We start from the raw sequence: 15,157 nt of genomic DNA on the forward strand, positions 1-15,157 counted from the left end.
CCTCCTCCTCCCCCTCCTCCTCCCCCTCTCGCTCTGCTGTCTCACAGTTGACTGTCCCTGAAAGAAGAGGGGGGTTAGGCAAACTCTGGGGCCTGAGTAAATGAGGGAGGGACAGAGGGAGAGAGAGAGAGAGAGAGAGAGAGAGAGAGAGAGAGAGAGAGAGAGAGAGAGAGAGGGAAGGGGGGGTGTTGTGGGAGGGAGCTGTCTGCTAGCCAGCTGATCTGCGTTCTGGCACACACACGCACACACACGAGGGCAGGGGCGAGAGAAGGGAGCATGAGAGAGAGAGAGAGAGAGAGAGAGAGAGAGAGAGAGAGAGAGAGAGAGAGAGTGTGACTGCTGATGCTTCAGTGATCTGTAATCTGTGAGTCAGTGTTGCGGAGGAGGATAACAGGAGCAGCTTCGCAGCCTCGCTTCCAGTCCCACTCGCACAGCGGAGCCAGCAATGCAGAAGAGCGGGCTGAATCGGAGGAGGAAGTGATCAGAGCGGAGACAGCAGGGGATGTCATCACAACATCAACTTCTCTAGAGAAAGAGGAAGAGAGAGAGAGAGGCAGAAGGAGGGTGGGGAAAGGGAGCGTCAGGGAGAGATAAACATTGTTTGCTGTGTCAGTCTCCTCCTGCTGTCGCTGGTTGTTTACACTCTGCGTTTGGACTCTTTGGAGATCTCGGGGGGCCGTCGACACCGACAGACCGTTAGAACCTCGCAAGAACCAGAGGGAAATCAAACAGATCCCACAATCGGGTTCTACGCTGAGCCAGAGGAGTGGATCAGAACCGGGGTAAAGGGGTGGTTCTGCAGGGATGTCGTGGCTTTCGCCGGTCCAGTGGGCCAAGTGGACCTGGTCCGCCGTGACGGGGGGGGTGGAGGAGGAGGGGGAACCCAGGACCAAGGATGAGGACAAGTAAGTAGGCTACAGGTGTGTGTGTGTGAGGAGTCTGTGGACGCCACGATGGTGGATACACTGGGGGTGAAAAGACAAACAAACGAGAAATCAAGTGATTTTTGACACGTGTGTGCACACATGCGTGAAAAGCAGTGTGTGTGTGTTTGTGTGTGTGTGTGTGTCAGGTTGGTGATATCATTCTGCTGCTCTGGGTCTGACGGCTGAATGTGTCACAGCAGAGTCTTAGTCAAAACACACGCTGGCATTCTGTCCATGGTCAGACCTGTGTTTGTTCAGCCTTATATCCTTATAGGAGGACAAACACAGTGGAGAGCATGTGGTGTGTGTGTGTGTGTGTGTGTGTGTGTGTGTGTGTGTGTGTGTGTGTGTGTGTGTGTGGGAGGAGTTGGGTTCGGTGGCGGTTGGGGGACGGTTGCAGCAGGATGGGGGGAAGGGAGGCAGACTTTTCTAAAGGTTTGGGGAATTTTTCCACCAGTCTTTAGTTTCTAAGTAACCGTCCAAAATCACAGTGTAGAGGCCTGCAGTGGGTCTGTGTGAGGATTATCTCCATGGTCCAGTTGAGAAGGTGTGTGTGTGTGTGAGAGAGAGAGAGAGAGAGAGAGAGAGAGAGAGAGAGAGAGAGAGAGAGAGAGAGAGAGAGAGGGTGAGAGGGTGAGAGACAGTGAGTGTGTGTGTCAGAAAGACAAAGAGAGAGAGAAAGAGAGAGAGAGAGAGAGAGAGAGAGAGAGAGAGAGAGAGAGAGAGAGAAGAGAGAGAGAGAGTGTCAGAGAGAGAGAGAGTGTGCGTCAGAGAGACAGAGAGGGCTGCTTGTATTTCGGGAGTCTGTAGGCTTTGTTCCTTTGAGCTGTTTTTCATTAGTGTGTGGACGTTTTGATGTGCAGTTCAGTGCCTGGGAAAGGGTAGCACATGCAGGGTAGCACACACACACGTAGACACACACACACGTAGACACACACACATCCTTTCTCTCCTCTTCTCCCTCCCTCCTGTTGGAGCACAGTTTGGAAATAAATCTGGGCTGAGCGTCTGGGCAGCTGATACAGCAGACGTAAAGACTCCTGTGTGTGTTGTTAGAGAGAAAAGAGACACAGACAGACAGGGAGAGAGAGAGAGACAGAGAGAGAGAGTGAGAGAGAGAGAGAGGCAGAGAGAGAGAGAGAGAGAGAGGCAGAGAGAGAGAGACAGAGAGAGAGAGAGAGAGAGAGAGAGAGAGAGAGAGAGAGAGGCAGAGAGAGAGAGAGAGAGAGAGAGAGAGAGAGAGAGAGAGGCAGAGAGAGAGGCAGAGAGAGAGAGAGAGAGAGAGGCAGAGAGAGGCAGAGAGAGAGAGACAGAGAGAGAGAGAGAGAGAGAGAGAGAGAGAGAGAGAGAGAGAGAGGCAGAGAGAGAGAGAGAGAGAGAGAGAGAGAGAGAGAGAGAGAGAGAGGCAGAGAGAGAGGCAGAGAGAGAGAGAGAGAGAGAGGCAGAGAGAGGCAGAGAGAGAGAGAGAGAGAGAGAGAGGCAGAGAGAGAGAGAGAGAGAGAGAGAGAGAGAGAGAGGCAGAGAGAGAGAGAGGCAGAGAGAGAGAGAGAGAGAGAGAGAGAGAGAGAGAGAGAGAGAGAGTAGCTGAGACACACTGCATCCTTCATGATGAGCCAGGGATGCAGGTGGCCACGCGGGACTCGGACTAAAGCCAACGACATCACTTCCTGTATCCTCGCCCTCCTCCATCTCTACTTCCTTTTTTACCTCAAGGGCACTTCCTATCAACCCATCCGTGACATTAGCGCAATCTTCTTTTAGCTCTATTGTCATTCCAAACCCTTTGGGAAGTTGAGCTGCTATCTAGAAAAGTACTGTTTGTATACAGTCACCAGCTGTTAGCCTGGCTAACACTGGATGACTCCATCTGCACACATCTAAAACAACAAGAGATTTGACAGAAGGTTTTGTTGATTTTACTGACACATATTACATCGGATGCCTCTGTGCATCTTAAAACCTCTTCAAAACAAGCATCAGGTGGCCTTGCTAGCTCAGAAGGACATGACATCACTACCTGATATTGTCACTTCCTTTTCTTAGTTTTTTGTTATGATCAACATCCTCTCTCTCTCTCTCTCTCTCTCTCTTTCTCTCTCTCCCTCTCTCTCTCTCTATCTCTATCTCCCTCTCTCTCTCTCTAGTTCTGACTCTGAAGGGAACTTTGAGACCCCTGAAGCAGAATCTCCAGGGATTCTGAATGACCTGTTGCAGCTTGACAACTCTGCCCATGCAGGTGAGTGCACCCCCCCCTCCTGCCCTACCACCCCACCCCACTCCCCCTCATCCTCATGATCCTGATTTCCAACTTGACATGAAGCCTCCGCCGTCGAGTTGCCATGGCAACTGGCGAGCGCAGAGCGAGAGCCCTCGCCACTCGAATGGCGGATGTTACGGAGCCAATCCAGAACTGGAACAGAAAGACGTTTTAACCTTTCATAAGACACCCAACCAATAAAAGCATAACAAAGCCAGGAAAGGGTGGATTTAGATTAAAACCACTTGATGTTTCAGTTGATTAAATCTGCTTTGTCTCTAGCCTAGACAGCCCTCTTTTTCATCACAATGTAATTCCCATTACATGCAGTCACATGCCTGGATCTGGGTTAATGTGATAAATAAAACATCATCAGAGAGATGGAATCATAACAAAGTAGTCTATAGTTAGACTGTACCTCAGGACAGGCTGTATGTAACCACCAACCACATGTTGCATTTGTGTTGACTACTGACTGAGGTTCAGATTAAGGTCCTAGTAGCCTTCTCTCTATCCTTTTTTTTCTCTCTCCACTTTTTTCTCTCTTTTGCCCACCCCCATTTCTTTCTCTCTCTTTCCCATTCCCTCTCATCCCCTTCTTGGTCTCTCTCTCTCTCTCTCTCTCTCTCTCTCTCTCTCTCTCTCTCTCTCTCTCTCTCTCTCTCTCTCTCTCTCTCGCTGTCTCTCTCTCTCTCTCTCTGTCTCTCTCTCTCGCTGTCTCTCTCTCTCTCTGTCTTTCTCTCTCTGTCTATCGCTCTTGGTCTGTCCCCCTCCCCTCTTCAGTTAGGTGTTTAAACTGTAATTGAGGCTGGTGTTTTCTGGTTGCCTGGAGACAGGGTGGAGTGTGTGGTCAGAAGGACAGGGCGCAGTTCCTTCAGCTGTATTCCCACTCCCCCCGAGGGATGTGTGTGTGTGTGTGTGTGTGTATACACAGAGTAGTGAAGCTAAAGAGAGAGTGAGAAAAAGAGGAAGAGAAAGAGTGATAGAGAGAAAGGAAAAAAGAAAAAAAAGAGAGAGTACAAGAGAGAAAGGGAGAAGGAAAGAGAAAAGGTGAGAGAAAGAAATGGAGAGAGAGAGAGAGAGAGAGAGAGAGAGAGAGAGAGAGAGAGAGAGAGAGAGAGAGGGGGGTGGCCTGTGCAGTTCTGTTATTTTGTGCTCCTGGGTGTGTACAACAGTGAGCTCTGTGTGTCAGAGCTGTGTGACTCAGCAGTCCAGAACAAGCTGCTAGCTCTCCACTGCCATTGTGAGTTCCATCTGCTGTAAGGGGACACAGGATGTAAGAGACTATTCTAAGTGTTCTAACAGGAAGTCAGAGACCATTGTAAGGGTTCCAACGGGAAGTGTTATTCAAGGAGAGGGTGTTGTGGAGTTCCTATGCCTACGTTTAACATGTCTTCAGCTTTGAACAGGGAAGGAACGAAAGATGGAGAAAGAGAGGGGGGAGAGAGAGAAAGAGAAGAAGAGAGAGAGAGACAGGAAGAGGGAGAGAGAGTGAGGTTCAAGGCTAGAATGAGTTGTTTACTTCTCTTCTTTCTGCAGGTGACGGACAGCAGAGGCCCGTCCCCTTCCTGGACAAGAACTCCAATCAGGATGCCTGCCCTGCCTCCAGCCAGGAGGTCGACGCCCTCAACAACCTCAACAGCCCCGCCTCTTGTCAGAACAGATTTGGACGGGACCAGAACCTCAACCTGACCTTGAGCTCCAGAGTCAATCCCATGGAGGGGCTCTCGCTGCCCTCCCCCCCCAGCCGCAAGCGCCTCGCCCCCCCTCGCTGCCTGTCTCTTCCTCCCTGACCAGACCGGACCCTTCGGAGGTGGACGACCAGGCCCCCGTGACCCCTGACCCCAACCCTGACCCCAAGCCGAACCACGACCTCGCCATCGACCCCGACCTCCTCAACGGCAACCTGACCACCGATTCCTCGACGTCCAGCGCAGAGACTCCGTCTCAACCCAACGACTTGGTGAACCAATCACCTCATAGGAGCGGCAGCAGCATCATCACGTGAGTACCGCACAGAGATCCAGTCATACACAGGCACACACACACACACGCCGAGAAACATTTGAATTTTGGTTTTGCATTGAGTCGGAACTGTGATTGCTCTGAGAGCATCCTGTCAAACCCTTGTTTCCACTCACACACTAACCCCCTCCCCCCTCCCTCTCCCCCGGCCTGCACCTGCTCACCTCAGCTCGCACTCCACACACAGTGTGACCTTGTCTCTTCCTCCTCCCTCAATCAACCCTGTCCTGCTGTGTCCCCCCCCTCCTCCCTCCTCCTCTCCCTCCTCTTCCTCTCCCCTGTGTGCCTTCAGGACTGCTGAGCAAGTCCGTTTCCTCTGTGTGCTGTTGTAAGTACAGTAGAGCTATACGTGTGTGTGTGTGTGTGTGTGTGTGTGTGTGTTCGTGTGCAAGCGCCTGTGTGTTTCCTCCCTGGCTGATGTCCCCTCCCCCCACCAGTTCCATGTGTCTCAGCAGGGTTTGATAGTCAGTCCCAAAACCTGTTACATCATCCTCAACCTGACCCCGATATCCTTCCTTCTGACCTCATCAGGGAGGAAGGGAAGAGAAAGCTGAAAGGAGAGATAGAAAATATATTTTTACTTCATGTCGTTTTTTAATTTGCCACAGACACACACTTCCACATGAATCCCATTTTTCTATCTTCCCTGCCCAGTATTCTCAGTGAGCATACAGTCCAGTCTCCAACATAACACAAACATCATAACATTATCCCAGAGAACTATAGCCCCATCCTCTGACTCCAGTGTGTCTGTGTTTATCCCGCCCACTTCCAGCACACCACTGCATGACAGAGAGACAAGGGTAATTAGCCAACAGGTTACACCTGTGCCAGCTAGACCCACCCTGGCTTTGTACCAGGAGCCCCTCCCACCTTCTCGACCCTGCAGCTGAGCCCACAGCATACCCCACCAGCACGCATTAATACCAGTTAATTCTCAATCAGCCTCTTTTTATAGGATTGGGTAACAGCAACAATGTGTTTCCTTAATCTCCTTTCTGCTGTAACTCTGCCATTTGTCCGAGTCTCAGAGCTCATAGCCGCACTCGGCAACGCAATGAGGTGCGACCAGTCCCTTTCCGTCGCATTCACACTGTCTTCCTCTTTCACTCACTCTGCACTGGGCTGTTCTGGTCCCTATGGAATACTGCCAACACACACGCACACACACACACACACACAACTGATCAGCTATGAGCTGGGTGTTGTTGTTGCTGTTGTGGTTGTTGACCTTCCTCTTCCTCGTCAACAGGAACTCCTGTAAAGTGAACAGGAACCCGGCATTGCAGCAGGATGTCAGTGGAAAGGTAAGAGATCACACCGTTTCTTAGTGCAGCAGAGAATTACTCTTTGACTCGGAGACCCTGGAAGACTGTTTTCTGTGTGTGTGTGTGTGTGTGTGTGTGTGTGTAGGAGGGGGATCATCGTGAGGGCCATGCCACAGATGAAGAGAAGCTGGCAAGCAGTGTTGGTGTCAGAGCAGACAAAGACCAGAGCAGTAAGACTATTTACTCTCTGTACTTTCTGAATCTTCTCAGAGTATTTTCTGGGTACTTTCGAAATACTCTTCGGGCACTGTCTGTGTACCTTCTCTATACTGTGTACTTTATACATACGTGATCCATGGATTTACTCTATATACTTCACATACACTCCCTAGGTCATTTTGAAATACTCTCTGGGTACCCCACACTTTCTCTATCCAGTAATTACTCTCTCTGTGCTCTGGGCATATTGAGTTGAATTCACGTGCAGTTTAAATCCGGTCCTTGCCTTCAGCCTGGTACGCAGGGAAGGCCTGTCCTCAGAGAGGGACAGTGTGTCTGGCTCAGATACAGTAGCTAATTGTTCAACTGTACTTTTCCCCGAGGCTAATCAATCAGCCATCCTCCATCAGTGTCAAACTGGGAGAAAAAAAAGGTCATCTTTGTTTTTTTGCACACGCCTGCATGAACACAAACACAGGGATCAATGATCCACTACTCCGCCCAGAGTCGGGGCTCGGTGTGACTCTAACCGTGGTGAGGCAGACACAGGGGAGGGGAGGCGAGGCAGCTTGGCTGTGTGCTGGCAGGACCCAGATCAGGACCAGGGCTGTGGGGAGCCCGTGCTGTGTTGGTGTGGTTGTCTGAGCAGGGTATATTGATGAGAGCGGACAGACATTACTATTGCTGATCTATGATGCCGTCAGTCAGCAGGAGAAACAGACATTACTACTGCTGATCTATGATACCGTCAGTCAGCAGGAGAAACAGCTGTAGCTCCACTCCTCTCATCTGACCTCTCCCTTTTAGACCTCAGAGCTGAGGTTGGGAAGAGGGTTCACGTTGGGGTTAGGAATAGCATCACGACATGTGCAGATTATATACACACACTGCCCCCTGGTGGCCATTTGTCTCAGACGTTGTAAACAGTCGAGAACTAACTGTTCAATAATAATAATGTTCAGTAATAATAATGTAATGTATTAATTTAGCTATCCAAAGCAATGACCGGGGGTAATTAGAACCTCTGACCTCTTGTAGTCAATTGCTCTACCCCTGAGCTATGCATATGCCTTAAACATGCAACTGGAACACTCATGTCATCTAGGAATTTAGATATATTTCCAGTAACAATATAGTAATAGTGAATATTTTGTGTTTTACTGTCAATTTCTCTTCCAGATCCAGAGAGTTGTGTGTCTCCCAAAGCAGAAGAGGCAGAATGTTGTTCCATGGTGAGTATGAAATCTCTCACTTCGCCTCTAGATGGCGATAAATAACCTCTGCCCTTTTTGAGAGATGTAGTTTGCTTGTCCGTGCCACTGATAAGTGGTCAGTGTGTGTGGTGTAATATGCCAGTGGGGCATTTCCTTAGGTGACAAAGGGATTAGGGTTATAATCCGGGAGATTAGATCATGACTAGCAATGTTTATAATCCCAGGAAGGGCAGGAAGGGACGGCTGGGGGAGGGGGCATAGGAGGGATGTTAACAGCATGAGCAAAGAGAGAGATTAATAAAGGGGGAGGGGGTTTGAAAGAGGGATGTAAAGAAAAGGGAAAAAAAAGCATTACTCCCTCGAAGCTCAATGTTGGATTGCGTTCGAGTGATGTACTAATGTGATGTCTTGTTTTCTCTGCTGTTCTCTCACTCACCCCACCCTGATCAGTATGAGGAACCCTGTAAACTGAAGAATGCCAGTCTGTCAGGAAATGACACGCCAAAGACAGGAAGTCAGGTCTTAGACTCCATCTGCATCAGCGAGGCTGAGAAAACAGCCGTTCTCACCCTCATCAGAGAGGAGGTACTGAAACAAACTCACACTCTCAGACACACAAACACACACACACACACAGACACACACACACACACACAGACACAAAGAGCTCTGTCCATTACAGACGTGTCTTCTCAGATCATCACTAAGGAGGTCGAGGCCAGCGACTGGAAGAGGAAGCATGAGGAGAGCAGGCAGGAAGTCCACGAAATGAGGTACCTGGGAATGTTCTAGAACAACGTTCTGTTCTCCCAAACACACGTGGTCGATGTTTCAGACCGCTAGATTTTTTTCAACAAATAAAATGAACGATGTGTCTGTTGCTGGATGGTCTGAGCTGATCTCCGGTCGTCCTCCTCTTCCTACAGGAAGATCGTGGCAGAGTATGAGAAGACCATCGCTCAGATGATTGGTGAGTGCTGATGTTTCTCACAGTGGGTAGGTTTCCCCCTGGATTTTTCAGACATCCTGCAGATGATAACTCTAACTCTCTCTTGTCATTTTGTCTTTTTCTCCGTCTCCCTCACCCCCTTTCTCACTCTTCCACACTACCTCTCTCTCCCTTTGTCTCTCTCTTTGTCTCTCTCTCCCTTTGTCTCTCTCTTTGTCTCTCTCTCTCTCTGTCTCTCTCTTTCTCTGTCTCTTTGTCTCTCTCTTTGTCTCTCTCTTTGTCTCTGTCTCTCTGTCTCTCTCTCTCTTTCTCTCTCTCTTTCTCTCTCTCTTTCTCTCTCTTTGTCTCTCTCTCTGTCTTTCTCTCTCTTTGTCTCTCTCTCTCTCTCTTTCTCTCTCTTTGTCTCTTTCTCTGTCTCTCTCTCTCTTTCAGAGGACGAGCAGCGTAACAGCATGAGCCACCAGAAGTCCCTTCAGAGTGTGATCATGGAGAAGGACTCGGCTCTGGGGGACCTGAACTCTGTAGAGCGCTCTTTGTCCGACATGTTCCGCCGCTACGAGAACATGAAGAGCACCCTGGAGGGCTTCAAGAAGGTGTGCGGGGTCAGGGCTCAAAGGGCATCAGGGGTCACATTGAAAGCACACAGAAAAAAAGGGTCAAATGTTGTCGTGTTGTTGTGCTGTCTCCTTACAGAATGAGGAAGTGCTGAAGAAGTGTGCGCAGGAGTACTTGGCCAGGGTCAAGCAGGAGGAACAGAGATACCAGACCCTCAAACTCCACGCCGAGGAGAAACTAGACAAGTAAGACCAGTAGGAACCACACAAAAACTCTCTCTTCTCTCTAAAAAATGCTGAGGACGGTTGATGGAAACTCTCTCACGCTGACCCTTCTTCCGTCCTGTCTGTCAGGGCCAATGAGGAGATAGCCCAGGTGCGTGGGAAGGCGAGCTCAGAGAGCATGGCTCTGACAGCCAGCCTGAGGAAGGAGCAGATGAAGGTGGACTCCCTGGAGAGAGCCCTGCAGCAGAAGGTCAGACACCAACAACGACATCACTCACTGACCCTACACACAGCATGCTGCATACACCGCTAACTAACACAACGTTACGGCGTGTTTCAGTCTAAATGTTAACTCTTAACACTCCATCTTGTATGAAATGTGCTATATAAATAAAGTCTTATTATATGCTAAGTGTAATGTTACATACTGCATTCTACACAACATGCTAATCCCGACACTACAGTACATGCTAACTCAAAGGCCTCAAGCTGTATGCCGAAGAGGGATCTCCTAACCGTCCCCAACTGTCATCCTGTCATCGCTCCACAGAACCAGGAGATCGAAGAGCTCACTAAGATCTGTGACGAGCTCATCGCCAAGATGGGAACATCAGACTGAGGGATTCCATGAATTCCCCAATCAACCAATCCGGACCCTTCTAGCCTTGCCAACAGCCTATAGCGTTCCGCTCTGCATGCATCCAGCCAATGAGCAGCTCTGCACCCCTGCTGTGAGCCCACCCTCAGGATGTTGCTGCTTAACTGGTACACCCTAAGAACACATCTTATAAAGCGTACCTTGTCCACATGCACCAGATATTGCACTAAATATTTAATTTAAAACAAGGTCTATGTTACATGTGGATCCTCCTTCTCCTTCACTTCAGAAACGTATTGCAGCTTCGCACACAACAAAAAATCTGTCTTGGTAAAATATTGTATATCTTCAGTGTAAATAAAGTTGTTGTATTGAAAAACCCCTGCAAATTTCTCCTCCCACAGTATAAACACAATACTAGCACCCCTTGGCTGTAGCTGTCATGGCTTTGCATACAAGTCCTTAAATAAATGTAACTGACAATGATTTTATCTGTACAAAAACCTTCTCCACACCTGCCATAATATCACAGCAATTTACTGCACTGGGATGTGTGGATGGGAGGATGAACTGGGGCCAGACTGGTGGGGGTGGGCGTGGCGTGGGCAAGGTCAGGGTCAGGATGCTTTGTTGCTGAGAGGAGGGAGGAGTTTCTCAAGGAAATACTGTGGATAGCTTTTACTAACCTGCGAGGCCTTGTGCTGTTGTTATAAACTGTGTTCCGTCCTCCAATGTAACTGGTTTCCTGTGAAACCAGAAATAGCTTCTGTAAGCGTTTTGAGATTTGCACATGACTTTTAAACTTTGCCGGTTGTAAACATCATTCACCAGTGTTGTGAAATATAATCCCCAACTGGAAGTTAAGACAAATAAATTGGGGGGCGTGGATGTCTTTGAAGAAATGTTATTTGGAAGAATGTTTCGCTCTCTCTGGATCTTTAAACAGGCTGTTCCTTTTACCATTTGAAACAAATACCTTTTAGTTCTTGTTTAAGACAAGCTGGTCTGTGATAATCCACCTTGTGACATGCCAACTGTAAAGTTCAGCTAGCTGAACTAATGCCATGCCTGTTCATCCTTCCAGACAATATCACGTACCATCCTATTCGCTCCAGCAACAATGATCATGTTTATATTAGAAAATGTATAGTTTATCATTCTGTGACCTTTTCTACAAAGATGATTTGTATCTGTACTGCAAATTCAGAACAAGCACATACTACAGATCTGTTGACATTGTGTTTTGTTTATTAACATTTGCAGAGTGTGTACCTTTTGCCTGAATAAATATGAATAGTCGTGAGCAAGCGTCGCCGTGTTTGTGTTCGGTGTCTGTGTTTGCTCACTGGCTGCACACAGCCAACAGGGCGCTGCTACTTGACTAAGCTACTTGACTGAGAACGACAAACTCGACACCCCAAGGGGAGACAGACCTGTTGGCGTCAATGAGTTTGTCAGCTTTATCCCACTAGCCACGCAAACACCCACTCGCTAAGCTGGAGATAGGACGTGGTGTCATGAGTGCGTGACCTTGAGGTTGGGGGCGGAGGCAGAGATGTCCTGTGTTGTGATGGACGCTAGCACGAAGATGTGGTCGTTCTGAAGTAAAACAGGCACCCCCCTCCCCCTTGGTCCATTTTCGTCATCGTCTCCCCCCCCCCCCCCATAAAGATCTGAACCATTCTCCACCATCGTCCGACGCTCCATGTGGAACCCAGCACCTCTAAGGGTATCTCTGACCCTGGCTCTGGCCATGGCCCTGTTAAAGCTTGCAGCAGGTTAAGTCCATTAGCAAAGTGTGCTGGCTGTGCAGCAATGATTGGGATTATAACTAAGACCTTAATACCTTCAGTTGTTCTCCTGGCTGACCCTCTCCTCCTCCTCCACCCCTCCTCTCCCTTCTCCCCTCCGTCTCGTCGACCCGTGGGCTCCCACTCCTCTGCCGGATCTCCAAGCCTCCAGTGATTCTCACCGCCATGAAGACTGTCCTGGCTTTTCTGCTGCTGGTGACCCTGGCTTGCCACAGTAAGTCTCACCTTGGCTGCACAAGTTGGGTTTGGGCTGGGTAATGACTGTGGTGGGGGGGGGGGGGACAGAGGGTCTGTCATTTGGATGGGAGTTGGCGGTTCGAGGGTGAGGTGTTTCGGGAGGGGGTCCAGGTGGGAGGATTTCCAGTCCGGGGGTGCAGCTGGGTTTGTTTTGGGGGTCCTTGTGTCTCAGTGCTGGGTCAGGAGGGCTGGTGGCTTGTGCTGTGGAAGGTTTGGTCCTTTCCGGGAACAGCAGGATGCAAGATGATTACAGCTCTTTGTCTTTCATAAGCTAAATATGCTGAGTGCTTAGATTGAATTCACAGGAACACATGTTGTGTATTTGTCTGTAACGGCCTGGCTTTCATTCTCTAATTTGTTTTTTAGATTTGTGTATGTTGTATTAGTCCTAGAACTACGGACTCCCTATCCTCTACACCTCTTCTCCTTCTATTCCACCCTTTCCTCTCCTCTCCCTTCATCTATATTCTTACTATAGAACACTTGAATTCCTAAAGGACTAAATGTGAAAGTAAAAGTCAATGGGATCTTTTTTTCAAGGGGAAACATGTTGTGGTACAACAACAAAAAAAGTATCACAGAGCAGAGAACTAACTAACAGGCCGAGAACTCGACAGCTTTGTTGTGGAACTGAGGTCCTTCAGGTTGAACCTACTGAAGACATCTAAATGTCTGCTACTTCAAACCCAAACCGGGGTGGGTGTGTGTAAGTGTGCGTATGTGTGTGTGTGTGTGTGTGTGTGTGTGTGTTGCAGAAGAAGAACATTCTGTTTAGTCTCGTCTTAGGTGCTCTCTCTTGTTCCGTCTGCAAAGGCCACGCCCTCAAGTGTCACACATGCGTTGCTTCCAATGATGATGACTGCAACAAACAAGGCTCCACCTCCTGCCCCCAGTATGCTGATGCCTGCTCAACCATCACAGGCCCCAGTGAGTAGACACACACACACACACACATGTAGCTTCTAGGCTTAATAATGAATTAATCAACTCGGTTATGTAGTATACCAGCAGCTCTACTGTTATTTTATTTAATCTGATGTTTTCCCTTTCACTGCGTGGCAACGGCATGTAGTATTCTCTACGGACACTAGAGGTCAGGCTACAGCCTTGGAACAGTGGGTCGTAATGGCAGATCACTGAAAAGACTAACAGACTTTGAGATTTCCACAACAAAACATGACAAATTGATATTTCTTAATACTCGTTTTTCAGCAGTTTCACTTGTTTCTCTGTGACCAATTAAGAACCAGTGCGTGTGTGAGTATGTTTGTGATGGCTTGGGCTTAGCCCTCCTCCTCTCATCTTCTGGGTAACTGGATGAACTCCAAGAAGCTTCTAGCGACCACAGGCCTTTCTGAGAGAAACAGAGAGAGGGGGGGGGGAAACCCCAAAAGTTTATGTTCAAAGTCCCACAAAGCCTCCGGAGAAAGAACCGATCCCTGGAGATGAGCCGCGTCTCTGACCCCCTCCCTCCCTCCTCCTCCTCCTCTCGCGTTTCAGACACGGTGATGAAGTCGTGTTCCTACAAGGCGTTCTGCGAGAAGGGCCACAACGCCAACTCGGGATCCAAGATGGAGTGTTGTTTCAGCGAGGACTGCAACGGGCCCCACAAGAGCCACAGCCATGGGGAGCACCACAACGCCGCCGGGGCCCTGGGCTCCAGCCCCGCCCTGCTCCTGGGGGCTCTCGTGCTGCGCCTGGCACTCAACAGGGTGTAGCTCCTCCCCTACGCCACCGTGTCTGTCCAACCCTCCTCTCTGCTCCCTTCTTATGCCTCATTAAGTCAATGTTTCACTTCTCCACCCAACTATTCTTCCTGTGTCTTTATCCGTCTGTCCATCCATCCATCCATCCACCCATCAGTTCATTCATCCTTCCATCCATCTATCCCTCCATTCATCCGTTCATACAGTCCTCCCATCCAGTGTCTAAACTCGTAAGAGGGTTTGGCGAACGACCCCTTTGTGACGTGGTGAAGTGAGGATCAGGTTTTTAGGTACATGTCCATTTGGTTGGGGTACGGGGGTTCAAGGGGAATTCGAGTAAAAAGCCTCGTGAAGGCAGGGGGTCAACGTGGGGGTCAACATGTGAGTGAGTAGGGGTGGTGGGAGGGGGGAGGGGGGGGGGGGGGGCGGTAGGGGTGGGAGGAAAAACCAGTCTGGGAGAATACATATTTCTTTCCTCATTAATGCAGTCATTCGTGATTTGTCCGGGGGGTTCTGTGTAGAGGTTATCCTGGTCGGTCCATGGCTGGTGTGCACCATCCTTTGTGAGCCTTCTCTCGGTCCCTGGCTGGGCTCCAGTCACTGCCAGACCGCTGATTTCCACAGCCCCACAGCGAGTCTGGCTGACTGCTAGCTGACATGTACGCACCACCGTGTTTGATGTTATCAGAGTGAGCCTGCTGTGGTCTCAGTAGACTTCAGGGTGCATGAGGCTGGGTTAGTGCTGAGCTTGCTCTAGTTGGAGAATCCTTCCCTTAGCAACAGAAGAATGCTCGCCAGCCAGATCTGACTGGTTAAGAGACTCCAAACATCCCAGAAAGAAAGTATTACTTGCTAACCTTTTAGCATGTCACGTGCTATCATGCAGATGTTTTTTGCACATATGCTTATGTTTGAATAAATTAGCAATTGCACCCTTAATTTTGACCCTGTGATTCTTTCCTCCTGTCCGTCTCTGTGTGTGTGGGTGTGTGTGTGTGTGTGTTTGTGTGTGTGTGTGTGTGTGTGTGTGTGTGTGTGTGTGTGTGTGTGTGTGTGTGTGTGTGTGTGTGTGATTAGTCTGCAGAGGTGGTGGGATGTGGAAAAACAATCACTTCCTACTCCCTCTCTGTGACCTTTTCCTTAATTGCCAACCACATGAGGTGAGCTC

General features: G+C 49.3%; 2 protein-coding genes across 3 annotated transcripts; both read left to right on the forward strand.

Moving 5' to 3' along the window:
- The first annotated feature begins 330 nt into the window (after nucleotides 1–330).
- On the forward strand, nucleotides 331–11,137 carry LOC146232998 (transforming acidic coiled-coil-containing protein 1-like). The gene is given in 14 exon segments (XM_084690726.1): nucleotides 331–905; nucleotides 3,071–3,162; nucleotides 4,723–4,920; nucleotides 4,923–5,187; nucleotides 6,461–6,515; nucleotides 6,622–6,706; nucleotides 7,875–7,927; nucleotides 8,360–8,494; nucleotides 8,606–8,682; nucleotides 8,836–8,879; nucleotides 9,291–9,451; nucleotides 9,552–9,658; nucleotides 9,767–9,887; nucleotides 10,188–11,137. Coding segments are annotated over 14 exon segments (1,563 nt in total). The 5' UTR covers nucleotides 331–804; the 3' UTR covers nucleotides 10,257–11,137.
- Nucleotides 11,138–12,211: 1,074 nt separating this feature from the next.
- On the forward strand, nucleotides 12,212–14,001 carry LOC146232999 (uncharacterized). 2 transcript variants are annotated; one of them, XM_084690759.1, is made up of 3 exons: nucleotides 12,212–12,260; nucleotides 13,070–13,210; nucleotides 13,784–14,001. In XM_084690759.1, exons 1-3 carry the CDS (start codon nucleotides 12,212–12,214, stop codon nucleotides 13,999–14,001), a joined length of 408 nt encoding a protein of 135 aa, XP_084546885.1. The 2 variants fall into 2 exon arrangements, with proteins under 2 accessions (XP_084546885.1, XP_084546886.1); XM_084690760.1 differs by having other exon boundaries at nucleotides 13,097–13,210.
- Nucleotides 14,002–15,157: the final 1,156 nt, after the last annotated feature.

The sequence above is a fragment of the Hypomesus nipponensis genome, chromosome 24 (genome assembly GCF_054491055.1).
Source record: "Hypomesus nipponensis isolate SF chromosome 24, ASM5449105v1, whole genome shotgun sequence".
NCBI classification, from domain to species: Eukaryota; Metazoa; Chordata; class Actinopteri; order Osmeriformes; family Osmeridae; genus Hypomesus; species Hypomesus nipponensis.